The sequence below is a fragment of the Xenopus laevis genome, chromosome 1L, assembly GCF_017654675.1.
Source record: "Xenopus laevis strain J_2021 chromosome 1L, Xenopus_laevis_v10.1, whole genome shotgun sequence".
NCBI classification, from domain to species: domain Eukaryota; kingdom Metazoa; phylum Chordata; class Amphibia; order Anura; family Pipidae; genus Xenopus; species Xenopus laevis.
Window position 1 is genome coordinate 2,741,911 of NC_054371.1, and position 16,265 is coordinate 2,758,175.

At 38.5% G+C, this 16,265-nt stretch overlaps 1 protein-coding gene across 1 annotated transcript; it reads right to left on the reverse strand.

Annotated features, from left to right (window-relative positions):
- Positions 1-302: 302 nt before the first annotated feature.
- On the reverse strand, positions 303-15,524 carry LOC108705121 (vomeronasal type-2 receptor 26). The gene is made up of 6 exons (XM_018241926.1): positions 15,289-15,524; positions 14,318-14,609; positions 9,799-10,626; positions 6,098-6,325; positions 4,966-5,089; positions 303-1,210 (listed from the first exon to the last, which is right to left on the reverse strand). The coding sequence occupies exons 1-6, from the start codon at positions 15,522-15,524 to the stop codon at positions 303-305; spliced, it is 2,616 nt and encodes an 871-aa protein (XP_018097415.1).
- Between the last annotated feature and the right edge of the window lie 741 nt (positions 15,525-16,265).

The following is a 16,265-nucleotide window of genomic DNA, read 5'->3' on the forward strand; positions in this document are numbered from 1 at the left end:
TTACACGATCATGTGAGGCACCAATTTTACTTGCACCATTAGATGTCAGGCAGATCCTCAGCCTGGATGTTAAATGGAGCTGGTTTCAGTGGAGATGATCAACAGATGACCTTCGGAGCTTCTTGGGGGACATCCACTAGTGCTGGGTTGTGTCTGCTCGTAGGATGGAATGGGATTAATTTGAAACCGGGGAACACCATTAAAATGCATCTACACAAATGCCTGGTCAGCCACTTTAATTTATGGTTGCTATGTGCAGTACATACTGGACAAAGAATGCTACATATTCACTATTTGTGATGTTATGAAGATTTGTTTTCAAGTAAATGGGTTTTTGTGTTAATTTTAGGTCTAAATATTATTATGTAACATTTTGGGAGAAATATACAGGCTAAAAGTCCAGCACTTGAAGTGAGTATGGCAAATATCTCCACACACACAGTGTTTTTGCCTTTGGTGCTCAGATAGGCCGGGATCATTGTGATCCAAACACTGCAGAAGAGCAACATGCTGAAAGTGATGTATTTGGCCTCATTAAAACTGGCCGGTAATGTCCGAGCTAAAAATGCTAAAACAAAACTAACAGCTGCCAGAAGCCCCATATACCCAATAACTGAGTAAAAGCCAATAGCTGAGCCCTCATTGCACTGAATGATGATGGTTCCAGGGTAAGTGTGAAGGTCCAGTTCCTGAAAGGGAGGAGAAATGGCCAACCAAGTCATGCAGATTATTATTTGAATGGATGAGCAGAACAAGACTACAGAATTGGACAGTTTGACTCCCACCCATTTTCTCCATGAGCTCCCTGGCTTGGTGGCTTTGAAAGCAACACAAACCATGATAGTCTTGGCCAGGAGAGAAGAGACAGCTATGGAGAAGGTGATTCCAAAAGTGATGATACGCAGCATGCAGGTTATATCCACAGGGCGACCGAGGAACAGAAACACACTGAGGAAGCTCAGCTTGATGGAGACCAGGAGGAGGAAGCTCAGGCTTCTGTTGTTGGCTCTTACAATGGGGGTTTTCCTGTGTTCAATAAAAACCCCCAATATGAGCACAGTTACAAGAGCAAAAAGAATTGAGATAGATGAAAAAAATACAGACAATCCATCATTACTGTATGGGAGATAGTCTTCACTTTTGGGAATACACTGATCTTTTTTCTTATTGGGCCATTCCATATCTGGGCATTTGATGCAATTTACACTGTCTATTAAAAAAATAAAACAAGAAATGTGCAGATTTAAGATTATTCCTGACTTAGATTATTGAGAAATGCATGTAAAAATGCTATTCAAGATAAAGATTCAGTACAGAAATAAGTGACATTTTTGGAATATATACATGTGTGTAATTAGGTAAACCATAATTTGTGTGTAGCAGGAGACAATGAATAAGATAAAGCATGGCAACATCCTTTGATTTAACATATAATGATTATAAAATTAGAGATGTTAGGACAATTCTTTGTTGATTGTATTATTGTAGACAAGCATCTACTCATATTTGTCATCTTCAAATTTTTCCTACCCGTCCCCTTCCTGTGAAAGGTGAAATTTTGAGAGCATTCTTTTCAAACACTTTAAATACTTTTACATGCACCAAACTAAATTCATAGTTCAAGTTGTGTTCAAAAGTTTGGGCACCGCTGTGACATTACTTGTATTGATTTTCTACATAAAAAGAAATTAAAACTAACTTTGCAGGTAACATATTTAAATAAAAATTCTAATGAACACCTACTGTTTAATTGCTGAATTTAAAAGACTAAAAACGTATACAAAATGTTGATACAATCCCAGATGACCCACTAAAGGTTAGCTCATGCTACCTCTCAGGGTGTTGTGCACTAATATAAGCAGTTGAATAAGGATAATACAGATAAGTGTTGCTTTTCAAGCAGGAGAAGGCTGAAGTTAGAGTCCAATATTTAGAACAACAATCTACAATATTTCATTTTCACCATGTATAGTCTTTTCAGTGATTGACAGTTGCCACTAATATAACTCTTCATACTGTGTAAAATGCCCTTAAAATGAAGAAGAACCTTTAAAATGACAATGTGAAGAAGTTGTTCCTGCTCTATGAGCATAATGATTCGTTGGCATGCTGATTCGTTGGCATGCAAAGTTAAATCATTAATTCTACCAGTACATGGCCCTGTTTAAAAAGAGTGTGTGGATTGTTTTCTAATCAAAGCAAAGGTGACTTAAACACAAGAAGAACGCACAAATTTGCATACAAAAAAAGTATCTATGGGAATAACCTGTGGTACTGATAAACTCAAAACGTGATCTTAATATTTTATTTAGAAACTAGACATTAAGCCCGTTAAATTAACGGGCGCTAGAACATATGTAGAAAATTCGCCAGAGACGGTCCGTGGGGCACATGCGCAGTAGCGCAATCCCACGGACACAGGGACTGGACGCAGAGACACTTCAACTTAATTATATCCTTATAAATGGTGAGTTTTGATGTCATCAGTTATAAACGGTGAGTTATAATGTCATTTCTGTCACATGTCTCACTGATAATAAGTACTAAAAAAAGTAGAGCGGGGGATGGATCAAACTTCATCCACCCGCCTATACAATCCCTATAGTGTTTTTTTGGCAGGAAGGAATTGGAGGATTTTTTTTGGCAGGAAGGAATTATAAGGTTTTTAGGCAGGAAGGAATTAGAGGATTTTTTTGGCAAGAAGGATACAGGAGCATGTGCACCATGAAATACATTCCCCCCTGAAGCAAAATAAGGGCAATAAGAAACTGTAACGACTTCTAAATTAGAGATTCATGTTTCAATTAACCATGGGTAATTAATTGTTTTACATCTCTCTCTCTATATATTTACACATTTGTGAAGGACCTTTAGATAGGGGCAGCGGGGACAGCAGCCCAGGGCCTTTGGGTAAGAATTGGATAGACTGGATGGAGTGGGGGAGGGCTCAAATTTCATCCCCCCGCCTATCCAATCCTTTTCAGTTCTACCGATGCTAAAACCTCTGTGACATAAACGAACAGAACGAAAAGCCATGTATGGGCAAGAACATGGACTGGACGCAGAGAAACTTCAACTTTATTATATAGGATGAATAAAATGAATTAAAATAAACTGGTACTTTATTTTTGTCTTGCTACAAACTTTCTTTGTAGAGATGGTGGAGATGTAAATGTGATGGGACATATTTAGTAAAGGACAAGAAATCATGTAATTAAATAGTTTACCATTAACTGGGGCACTTTAAAAATGTTAACTGTTAGTCCCTTGGCTGTCCCCAAATTCTACTGTCATTTCAAATTGCTTCTGCTACCCGCGTTAGCAGAGGCTCAAATATTGGGACTCAATGTTTAATTTAGACCCTATTTTGGTTTGCCACAAACATAAAACATGAATGTTTTAAGAATATTCTTACTGGTTGACAAAATTTAAACAACTCCTCGCAAAGATTGGCAAACGCAATACTTACTGCGACAAGAGGGCTAGTAGCAAAACATTGCAAAGATCCACTAGCCCCCACAGAACAATAATGAATAGGATACAATACGTCAGAAGGATGGAATACCCGACAACCGCGAAAAACTCCACAGTTGAACATTTTGATAACTGGGACATGTTGTTCCCTAGGGGACAATAATCCCCTACAGAATCAAAAGCCTACCGGAAAATGGTGGAGAAATTACAAATGTCAAGGGGATTAGACTTTAGAAACATAACTCCCAGAAATCAAGGAAGAGCAATACACCCTACATAATCAATGCTGTGCCTTGGAATGGACTCTGATAGCACCCTTACTTTATGACTATTTGTCTATAGTTGGAATCCTTTGCATAGGATATTATTTCTATTTAGTACGCTATTACATAGTTTGTTTGCTTTTCTTATACTTTTTCTGATTTTCTTTTGATTGCATAAGATGCCTAAGGAAAAAATGGTTAAAACCAAATAAAAATAAAGTTATAAATAAAAAAATGTATGTTTTACCCAGATTACTTTGTATTCCAGACTTTTCCACTCAAACCCCAGAGATGGTCAATGCATATTCATTTCTGTCTTTCTTTTTTTCTTACCTTTTTCATTCTCTCTCATAAGAAGAGCATTTTGTCTGTTTTTTCTCATTTTCACCCTTCATTTAACTATAGCACATTATTGTAACTATTAGAGACATTAACACATTTTCCTGAACATTAGTTTGTTCAGAATCAGGAATGTTGGACCCCTTATACTACACATTTCAAACTTGCTCCCTCTTCTATAAATCAAAAAACACTTGGCTAAAAACCCTCCCTCAGAAATGTTGCTTTGCTAGGTTACAATTTTTATACTACAGGTTACAACCAACTGAGTTTTGAAGATGTAATGCATTTTACTAAATTAGAAATAAAAGAAAACAAAACAATGTTTTGGCCTTTCACAAGGTTATAGAAGATCTTCTGTGTTGATATGTTTGAGGTGGGGTCTTGTCATGGGGGCAAGATTATTGTATATTCTATACACTGTTTTATTAGGCCATCCAGCTATTAGAATGAAGTTTTCTATCTGCCTGTGTAACTTGTATCTGCATTAGAGTCACTGATCTGAGCTCACTGAAGAGCACCAGACCCAACTACAAATAACATGGTAGTGCTGTGTATTTGGATATAAAGGTTCCTGGCTCCATTTGTTTCCATGTTTGCTATTGGGGGTGTGGACTCATGACATGCCACAGCAAATCAGCTTTCACTCTGCTCTGTCACTCAAACATTTCTCACCCACTGATGCAGACCAGGGAGCCATCAATTCTGGGTGGTGGGGGAGGGCAAACTGCTACAATAATTTGCCATAACTTTATAAAGGTGCAACATTTTTTTAATGCTACAAATTATCAAAATATTTGTACAGTCTTTCCATTTTTTACATTATAAATATATTTTTCATGATCATTCCCCTTTCTTGGAACAGTTTTTTGATTCTGCATGATTATACCAATTATACTGGAAACTTCTCCCTTCGAGCACTCGGCACAATCATAGCAGCAGGACTGGGCTCCAATTCTTGAAACCTTTCTGGAACCTGGGAGGCAACTCTCTGAACATTTAGCACTGGGTAACTAAAAATAAGGAAAACATGAAGTTTATGTTAGTTTCTCATAACACCAAAGTGTCATTTTCATACGGATTTCACTAATACCATGTGAAATATGCAAATAAAATTGTGGGTAAGGTTTACCTTCTCTTCTTCCCTTTTTTATTTTCTTGTTCGAGCCGTGGTCAACATTTGGGCAGGTCACCCTTAACTTTTGACTGGGTTATAGAAATATGATTGTCATGCAGAAATGCATTGGAGAGCTTATCCATACAATACTAAAATTAATATTAATATAAAATATTTTTTTGTAAAACTCAAAATTTGCCATGGCTTCCTTTAATATGTTTTATCTGCAGTGTCTATAAATTTCTTCTAATTTGAGAAAAGCCAACTGATTATTAATTTGAAACTCAAGCTCTTTTTTGAAAAACTGATTTTAGAGTGAGACTGATTTTTCAACAAAATAGTGAATACTAATTGAAAAAAAAAAAAACAATACTTAGTATAAATTGTAAGGCTATAACCACAATTCAGAATTTTTTTTAACAGCAGAGTTTTATCCTATAGTTACAGCGCAATTGTAGCCGTGAGGAGAGGATGCAGCTGACACAATTACAGCTGATGCATCAAAATGCAAATCAATGGAATATCTACTGCTTGGTGTCAAAATGGCATCTGTTTATGATTCTTTGGGTGCCAGTACACTGAACTTCTTGACTTATATCTTGGCTGGGCCAAAATCCCTAATATTGTGGGAACCCTGGAGCTACTGTGGTGACACCCAATGTCAATTGGCACAGTACTGACTATTGCAACAGGATAAGGGACAAACACACGGGCATTGAGCACAACTATGTGTAGGTGCAAGGAGCAACTGTACCTTTAATGAATGGTGTCTATCTGCACAAAAATCGTGTTAAATTTTGCCCAACCTCAACTTCAGTTGTGGCTGTAAATGAGCCCTTTAGTTGACATGTTCATGAAGTCTTGACATTTAGAGAATTTAGCAGGAATGAAAGAGATTACTGACCTTGCTATTGTTGTCCGTCCACATTATTTGATATGAGTTGATCATTAGTTTGTCATTTGATAAGTCCCATGGTTTGAAAACTCCCAGATAGTTTATTGTTATTTGTGTATCAGATCCCAAGACGCAGTTAAAAATCATGTACTGAGTTATTAGCTCTCCGTTTTCTTCAAAAGTGGCAGTGGTACCCTTTGAAGTTTTGTACTGAAGTTGTTTTAGGTAGTGGTGTAACTATTACACAAAACTAATATTCATTTAGTATTAGATAACATTTTTCAGATTTTATCAAATTTCAGCAAATACTAAAAAAGTAGTTTTTTTTAAGCATGCATAATTTTATTTAGCATAGCAAATAGCTGATACCTGAATGGGGGTCTAAACACTGCCGGACTGCACAGCTCAAACACACTTTATTCTATTGTTGCTCAGTTGGAAAGTTACACAGTTCACTTGTGGCCTGTCATGAAAGCGACACTCTCAGTCACACATGACTCCTCTTACACGCAGGTTAGACACCCCCAAAATACACCAATACCCAGAAAATGCATTTGCTGCCACCATCTATCATTAACAGGTAATAGAACCCCAATGTAGCTGTTCCCCTGCCCCCACAGTTAATAACTCACAATACAACAATGAATCAAACACTCTCTTAAGTGTTAAATCCTACTAGTTCAACAGGTACTCCACCAGCCAAAGGTTTAAATTACATTTGAAAACACTCTCCTACTACCTGTTCTAGTTATTTAACCTATAAATAGGCAATGTTCCCTTTCTACACATACTAAAAGTTCATAGACCTAGGCACAAGCTTTCATATGGGCAACAAGTTCTTTAGAGGACAAAACATATCCATTTTTTTATTTAATATGACAGGAGTAAACAGGGAATTTATAAATACAGTTGTTACCAAGGAGACATACATTAAATATAGAAATACAAACAGTAGGTGAAATAAAACACTGAGAAACCTATACATATCAAGCTAGAATTTCTTTGTGTCCTCCTGAGTAGAGATGTCGCGAACTGTTCGCCGGCGAACTTGTTCGCGCGAACATCGGGTGTTCGCGCTCGCCGGAAGTTCGCGAACGTCGCGCGACGTTCGCCATTTTGGGTTCACCATTGTTGGCGCTTTTTTTTGCCCTCTCACCCCAGACCAGCAGGTACATGGCAGCCAATCAGGAAGCTCTCCCCTGGACCACTCCCCTTCCCTATAAAAACCGAAGCCCTGCAGCGTTTTTTCACTCTGCCTGTGTGTGCTGAAGAGATAGTGTAGGGAGAGAGCTGCTGCCTGTTAGTGATTTCAGGGACAGTTGAAAGTTTGCTGGCTAGTAATCGTTTTGATACTGCTCTGTTATTGGAGGGACAGAAGTCTGCAGGGGTTTGAGGGACATTTTAGCTTAGGTAGCTTTGCTGGCTAGTAATCTACCTTCTACTGCAGTGCTCTGTATGTAGCTGCAGTGGGCAGCTGTCCTGCTTCTGATCTCATCTGCTGACTGCTGCAATAACAGTAGTCCTTGTAAGGACTGCTTTTATTTATTTTTTTGTTGTTTTACTACTACTACTACTACTACTATAAGAGCCCAGTGCTATTAGTCTAGCAGTGTTGGGGAGTGGGACTGGTGTGCTAATCTGCTGCTCCTAGTAGTTCAGCAGCACCAACTTTAATTTTTTTTTTTAATATTCATTTTTTTTTTATTTTACTTTTTTTTATTTTACTACCGCTGTAGTAGTGTATAAGTTGACCTTTTAGGCATTATTTGCCCTGTAGGCATTATTTGCACACTGTTTTCTTCAACCCGCCATCTAGCTGTGTGACCTTGTTCACATTCTGTCTAAATATCCATAATATTACCGTCTCCAGAAAAAACACCGGAGTGACTTTTTTCAAGCAGCCATAATATATTTTACGTAATCCGTATCCACCGCTGTAGTAGTGTATACGTTGACCTTGTAGGCATTGTTTGCCCAGTTTTTTTGGCCGCAGCCACTGAAGCACAGAGGCCAGAAAAAATATGCCATATAAATGCTGAAAATAGTCATTTTTTGCCATACGTTGACTCAACGTATATGGCAAAAAATGACTATTTTCAGCATTTATATGGCATATTTTTTCTGGCAACTGTGCTTCAGTGGCTGCGACCAAAAAAACTGGGCAAACAATGCCTACAAGGTCAACGTATGGCAAAAAATGACTATTTTCAGCATTTATATGGCATATTTTTCTGGCAACTGTGCTTCAGTGGCTGCAACCAAAAAAACTGGGCAAACAATGTCTACAAGGTCAACGTATGGCGAAAAATGACTATTTTCAGCATTTATATGGCATATTTTTTATGGCAACTGTGCTTCAGTGGCTGCGTCCAAAAAAACTGGGCAAACAATGCCTACAAGGTCAACGTATGGCAGTTGTTTAAAGAGAACAGTAGATTACTAGCCAGCAAAGCTACCTAAGCTAAAATGTCCCTCAAATCCCTGCAGACTTCTGTCCCTCCAATACAGAGCAGTATCAAGCAGATTACTAGCCAGCAAACTTACTATCATCTGTCCCTGAAATCACTAACAGCTCTCCCCCTACACTATCTCTTCCAAGCACACACAGGCAGATTTTTCAGATACATTTTTGCCCTTGATCCCCCTCTGGCATGCCACTGTCCAGGTCGTTGCACCCTTTAAACAACTTTAAAATCATTTTTCTGGCCAGAAATGTCTTTTCTAGATGTTAAAGTTCGCCTTCCCATTGAAGTCTATGGGGTTCGCGAACCGTTCTCGCGTTTTTGCGCAAGTTCGCGAATATGTTCGCGAACTTTTTTTCCGACGTTCGCTACATCCCTACTCCTGAGGTAAGTGTTGGAAACTTGGGTATAAACTCCTACATCTCCTACATCTTCCCACCCTTATTACCTTATGCATGAGGTAGACGTACTCAGGATTAATGACCCCCTGTAGATGGTTGTGGGGTTTAGGCCAGTTTTCTGCAATACATTGGGACTTGCCAGTATTCAATACTAAAAAGAAAGTAGGGGGCTGGGGTCATCCATAAGTGGGCTATCAGAATAACACCACAAATGAGGGGTGTTTCATGTTCATATCCCTCAGGAACCCTCCCTCCTAACTGATAGGTATAGACTGGCCCTGTTTGATATCATTAGGAAGCATGTGGCCTCCTTATAACTAATATGTGAGTTATGACCGAGGAGATTTGGATCCTTCCCTATAATCCATATAGTTTCCAACAACTTCCCCCCTTCAGTTTAGACTCATGGCTACTTATTTTGATCAGCTGACTGGCCCAGCTTCCTTCTAATTTCATGTCTAATTAAGGAAATGTCTCTATTGTTAACCCTTTACAATGCCAGTGCAATACTGCCCTGACATGTCACGGCCCCATAAAAGAGAATTATACCAGTGAGTCAAGAGAAGGGAGCCAAACCTTCATAGCAGGACTGTAGTTCCATAGGAACCAGATAGCGATTGGTAAATGTGAAATCATGATTAATAGTGAATAAGCAGTGACTAGAGTGATACGGACTTTTGACTCATCAAAATAAAAAAATAAGACAAATCAATAATGATACTGCATTACAAACTTTTCCAATATGTCTACAATTGGCATAAGATTGCAATATTTTCATAGGTCATTGTTTTTGGTGCCCATCCCTATGATGACATTAGTAATTAACATTAAAGTCAGTCTTATTTACCTGGTACTTATAGATTTGTGAGTGATTTTGACCAACGAGGGAAGTTTCCATATCATGAATTGCGTGTGACATCATATCAACAGCAAGGGGCACACTGGGAGAGTATAATTTACTGTCAAAATGGCGGATATCTGTGATGCGTTCCTGTCCAGTGCAGTTGTGAAGTGCAGACATGTACAATCTTTCATACACAAAATTTCTGTTTTGTTGTTTTGACAAACATGAATGATATTGCATCCAGATATCCTCCAGCAATTTGTCCTGTGGATAATGTGAAGGATGGATATTTTCTATATAGTTTTTTAATTCTGGGCTGTCTACTGAAAATAGGGAATGCTGCAAAAAACCCAAAATGTTTTTGAATATTTCCAGCGTATATTCCATAATGGGAGTTTTAGCCGTCAGTGTTGAAGAGACAATTAATGTTTTCTCTATGAATGCATCGGTATAAAGGTCTAATTTTCCTATCATGGCAATAGAAACTTTTCCACAAAGGACAATTACATTGGTCGAGGATTTCTGAATGATGTCCTTATAGGGCAAATCATTATGGACATTGGCAGCAGATGAAATCCCATCCATATAGTCACTTATCTTTATGGTGAACTCAACACATATCCCATCTATGGATAAATAGTTTGTCAGTATCTGCAGTTCCTTCTCTCCACTTATATCATTGGATGTGATAATCCCAACCCAGTTCCCACCAAAAGCTTTCAGTAATTTGCTTAAAGAAAAATAATGGCCGTGATCACTTTGTAATGTCCGGAAAAAATATGGGAAAGTGACTCTGTTACTGAGCAAAGTGTCTGTAGCTCCATAACTGATCTGGAAATAAGGAAAGAAAGTGACGTATAGTCGGATAAGTCTAATTAAGAGATTTGGAAATGTTGCCAGAACTAGTTGGTATCTTGGGGCTATCCCTCATAGCTCAACATAAACAAGAGACACAAACCATAGAGATTTTAAGAGATATAGAAAGTGTCTAAAAGTATAGTATTTAATTAGCAGAAATGTTTCTCCCTGTCACTTGATTATCTTGCTAGTACCCCAACAGGGGAACCCTCTCTGTAATATAGCATGCTGATATTGTTCCCAGAATATATAAAGTTTAGACTGAATAAGTCAAGAAAAAGAACGTTATGGATAAGACAAGAAGGAGAACATGATGTCTCTTCTGTAAGTGGTTCTGAGGAACAGGCTAATGTTTTTCTGTTTGTGATAAAACCCCAAGGACAAACTTGCACCTGGGCAGTAACCTATGACAACTAATCAAAATTACATTATTCTAACTGGTGCTGGCTGGGAAAAAAAAGCTAATCACACACAGATCGGCTGCTATTGGCTACTGCCCAAGTGGAGAACTTTTCACTGTTCATAAATGAGCCACAGGCTATCTGAAATAATGTATGCCTTGTACAGAATGCTTACATAGACATATATTCAGAATTAATGGAATGCCGCCAATGTCATTATCTGTAAAAAAAAATGCATCCTGATCTCTATATAGTTAAGGGGGACAACTGCAAAAATGAAAATTTAATATAGGCTTCATCATACTAAAATAAGGAACTTTCAATATAGAATGAATTAAAAATTCTGTACTGTTTCTGAAATAATCAAATGAATCTAATCTAGCACTCTCATCTGTTTTTCATTCTCTCTTCATGCAGGAGTTGGGTGTTAGATTTTCATTGCAGTTCGTCTTCTGGGGGTTCCTTTTCCAGCATGTACAAACAAAATCAAATAAAATAACTGACACTGGCACAAATCTTGAATGCACAGAGACAGAATTGATGGTGTTTTTAAAAGACTGAGCTCCAATACCAAGGTAAAAGGAGCCCTATATTACACCTTATAGACTTATAGGGCAAAGTGAAACAAACAGAATTTTTTAATGATTATAGTTAGATTAAATTTAAATTGTCATGATGTTCCCCTTTAAGCTAGACTGCAGACTGAAGTGTATGGGTCTCCTTGTGTTTATGGGTCTACAACTGAATCCTAGAATAAGAGGGTAATCATAAACAGAGTACAACATTATTAGATAAAATTTTGAGGTGCCACTGAACTAAAAATGCACTGAATTTAGGGTTCAGTTTGGGACCTTTAAGTTAACATTTAGCAAGACATAGATGTTGATAATTTGTGACAATTTGCAATTGCTATTGATTTTTAATTTTTTTGTGGGGTTTTTCAGGTATTTAGCTTTTTTTCAGCTTATCTCCAGTTGGAATTTCAACAGCTCTCTGGTTTCTAGGTAGGGATGCACCAAATCCAGAATTCAGTTCAGGATTCTGCCTTTTTCAGCAAGATTTGGATTCTGACGAATCCTTGTCGATGGCCAAATCAAATCCAAATCCTAATTTGCATATGGAAATTAGGTGTGGGAAGGGAAAAAAACTTGACTTTTTGTCACAAAACAAGTAAGTTTTACGATTTGGTTTCGGTTTGGTAGTTTGGTATTCAGACAAATCTTTCATAAAGGATTCTGAGATTCAGCCGAATCCCAAAAAGTAGATTTGGTGCATCCCTATAATTAGGTCCGTGTTTACCTTAACAACTAGGCATTTCCTAAAATGCCTAAAGTCCTGACTAGTCTATGACTGTACCTTATTGTGATGGCATTTTTACTTTCAAATTATGTACTTCTAGGCATTATCCAAAGGGTGAGCTACAGAGTTCTATCAGAAACTGAACTAATGATCTATAACAGTTGCTGGGCTTTGGATCTCAAGGTGTAGGACAGGGTCGGACTGGCCTGCCGGGGTACCGGGAAAAGTCCCGGTGGGCCCTAGCCTCGGTGGGCCCCTGACTGTGCGGTCCTAGTGACACATATGTGGGCGGCGTGGGCCCCACTAAAATTAAATCACAAATGTTACCGGTAAGTACTTGCCATAGGGCCCACCGCCGCCCGCTTCAATCACTTCCGCCCTCAGCTGCCTGCATGCTGAGGACCCTGCTCTGCTAGGGGCTGTCTGCGGTGTGCCTGGCTGCAGCCTGCACGTAAATTCTACGTTTCAGGCAGGAGGCAGCCAAGCCAAGAGTCGGAGTCCCTCCCACATAATTCTAGGTGCGGCTTTAGATTAACCGAGTGTAAGGGCTGCCCTGACAATCATTGGCCCGTCCTGTTCCCTCGCACAAGTCTCCAGCAAAAGCAGCTCCACAATCAGCACATACCCTCTATTGGAAGGAGTCACTCCGATCGCCATCTGCAGCACAGTCAAGTATTTCTGGTATTTCATTTTACCTCCCCCCTTGTTTCTCCCCTCTGATGCCCCCCTTAAAACAATGCATTTGACCATGAAATTGCATGTACTGTGTTGCCCTGTGACCCCCTGTCGCCTCCCTCCTTCTTCCCGTCTGTCCTTCTCTCTCCCGTTGGCAGCGTGTCTGGTCAGCACAGCACCATTTGTTAGCAGCAACTAGAGATCACATTGACAGCTAGAGATGGCAATTAAATCCTTCTTCCCTCTCTCTCTCTGCCTTCCTTCTTGCACGGTGTCACAGGAGCTCATGGTAGCTGAAGTTTTCATACAGATGTAGTGATTTTACAAAGAGAAAGTTATTGGATTTTTAGATTTGACAAGCTACTGTATCTGAAATTAGGTTTTAATAATTCATTAGAGTGGCATTTCTTCCTGCAGTATGGGTAAATAAACAGGGTTGAATGCAGGATAATCTATTCTATATTGGCAGGAATATTTGTCTATAAATAAATTAAAAGAAACTGCTGTCTCTTGATCACAGTACTTATGTTCATTTCACATTTACAATTCCCTACTCTCTATTTTCCCTTAAATATTTAGGATAAGACAAGTTTCACCATACATACTAGATTATGCATGTACTGGCAGCTACCTGACCTGCAAAATGACTAAACTTCCTTAAAGGGGCAAAACCTAAAATACAAGTTTCCACTCTACGGGTTCACTCCATCTGTGGGTTTTCGCTTTGCTCAATGGAATCTTCTTTTGTTGTTGCTGGGAATGTGGTTGTGTTGTGTGACCAACCATGATGCGGATTGGGAAGGGAAAATGTAGAAAATCGGCGGTCAGCTGATGGTTACCATCTGGTCATGTGCTTTCAGAAAGAGCGAGTGCTGCACTATGAAACTGCTATTTTAATTTAATATTGTTATGGCCATTCCAGTTTTTTTAAAATAAAAATATTAATTTTGATATTAGTGGACACTATTTTGTACCGAGGGTGGGCCCTTGAGATGAGGTTTCCTGGTGGGCCCCAGGGACCCCAGTCCGACACTGGTGTAGGAGGGCACTTGAACCAAATGAGCTTCTCAGATCATCCAAGGATCTCCTTAAAGCATTAACACTCAGCATAAAAGGGTTTCTGCTATTTTAAAGAGCATTTCCATTAGCACAGAACAGTTTATTTTCTGTTGAGGGGCTAAGATATTGTATACTTTCAAAAGGGGGAGGAGAATGAATTAAAGTTCAGGAAAACCACATCTCAAGTTGATTTTATCAAAGAATACTGTTATCTCAGAAAATGTTCTCACCTGGGAATATCCAAGCAGGCTCAATATTTGTGCTATGGGTACAGTTGTCTCCGATGTGAGATCCCCAATAAATCCAGCAATGTTTCTCTTTCCCACACAGGAGTAATTGGGAACTGGCTCCCTGGTACCAGATAATATTTGTAAAACACTCCTCACTGCCTTCCGGGGGTCCCCACAGGAATCATATATATGGTACCCCAGAGTCAGGTTGGGTAACAGAGCGGCATCCTGGTTAGCTTGCTCAATTACAAAACGAAAGTCCACTAACTGTCTATAATACTCAGGAACAGGCCTGAAGAAAGTACTCATTTTATTCACATGACATAATACATTACTCTACATGCAATCAATCCTCAACTAAAATTCTTTCTGACCCAATACTAGAGGAATATAAAAGCTATGGGGACAGCTGTTTTGCAAACAAGGACAAACATTTTGCTCTTTATATGTGTTTTAGCTCCTGTTTTTTCTATTTCATTTTAGACAAATGCATTTTTGTATCAGTTTTCATTTGTCTTGATCATGACTGGCAAGATTGTTGTCAAGGGGTTCTGTTTATACAGGTGACTGAACTGCTGAAAAATGGGCAAGGTTACATTAAAATCAGGTTGGATGTGTTAGAAGCATGGACAGTCATCTACTTGTGATAACCTTGGTCTTACTTCATGGGGATCCGAAGTCAAATGAAATATTATGTCCATCTGTTCTCTATACTGCTTTCATCTACTCTTACCATATCTAATTTTAAAGAGAGAAGAAAAACTCTTTAATGCCATACTGTATTTAAATAAACTAGTATGATGTAGACATTAATAATCCGAGAAAATATCAGTGCAGTGGCTTGAGAAGAACAGGAGAGAAAGGTAATTATTAATAAAAGAAATAAACATTTATTTAAATTAAGAGTACAACATTGGCCATCTTAAAACAAATTGGGTTATTCTGTCTCAAGGTAGAAGCACAAGACTTACCAAACACACAGCATCCTTTTGTAAATGTCCCAGGGATACTTGAAAGGAACTATGAATGAGTTGACAGTTAGCACTCCTGCAATCATAATATCTCCTTCTTGTATATACTCATAGTCCTCGTATGTGACAATGATCTCCAAGTAACAGGCAGGATTACAGTGAGCCCAAGACTTACATGTTATCACACTTATAACAGTCAGATATACCAACAGCACAAAGTTGTTTGAAGCAGCCATGACTTAAGCATCGAACTCATGGATAGGATGGTGTTCTCCTGAAGAAGACAAGAATATTAGGGTTTCCTCAACAGTAACTGTCAGCAGCACAGAGACCTACCCAGATCCAGGATTCAGCTGCATGTGTAGAACAGTGTATGAGAAGTGGCCAATCCAACCCTTATTTTATACACCGAGCAAGAGCAAAGCAAACTGAATATAGTCCCATACATTTGGGATTTTCCATATGCAGTCTGTTCCTAATAGCTTAACAACTGTAAAAATAACACTATAGATCTCTCCAGTTGTATTAGTTGTTACACTGAATTGCACATACCTACATGTAAATAATGTGAATAATGTCCTCGCAAAAAGTATTATCCAGATACTGTAATATGCTGGCATGTTTATTATTACATCCATTTATCTACTGTATGTTTGTGTGCAGACATTTTATTACTTAAAGGGGCACTATCATAATATAATCTTTATCATACTGAAATAAGAAACTTTCTAAATACAATCAATTAAATATTCTGCACCGTTTCTGAAATAATCAAGTTTATCTTCACTATTCCTCTCTCAGCATCTGTTTCTCTTCATTCTGTCTTCATGCAGCAGTTGGGTGTCAGATATTCACTGACAGTTAGATCCAATATATCTTATAGGGGGGCTCCTTTTGCCTAGAAGATGTATTAGAGGTCACTCTAATAAACTCACCAGACATCATGTCTCTCTACATGCAGGATTTGTGCAAAAGGC

Bases quoted from the DNA above. Each gene is read 5' to 3' on its own strand.
- LOC108705121 (XM_018241926.1), bottom strand. From the start codon at position 15,524: ATGGCTGCTTCAAACAACTTTGTGCTGTTGGTATATCTGACTGTTATA. The intron at 10,627-14,317 runs GTGAGAACATTT...CCTTATTTCCAG, and splicing joins GCCTGCTTGGATATTCCCAG to ATCAGTTATGGAGCTACAGA. The intron at 6,326-9,798 runs GTAAATAAGACT...TTTGTGTAATAG, and splicing joins CACAAATCTATAAGTACCAG to TTACACCACTACCTAAAACA.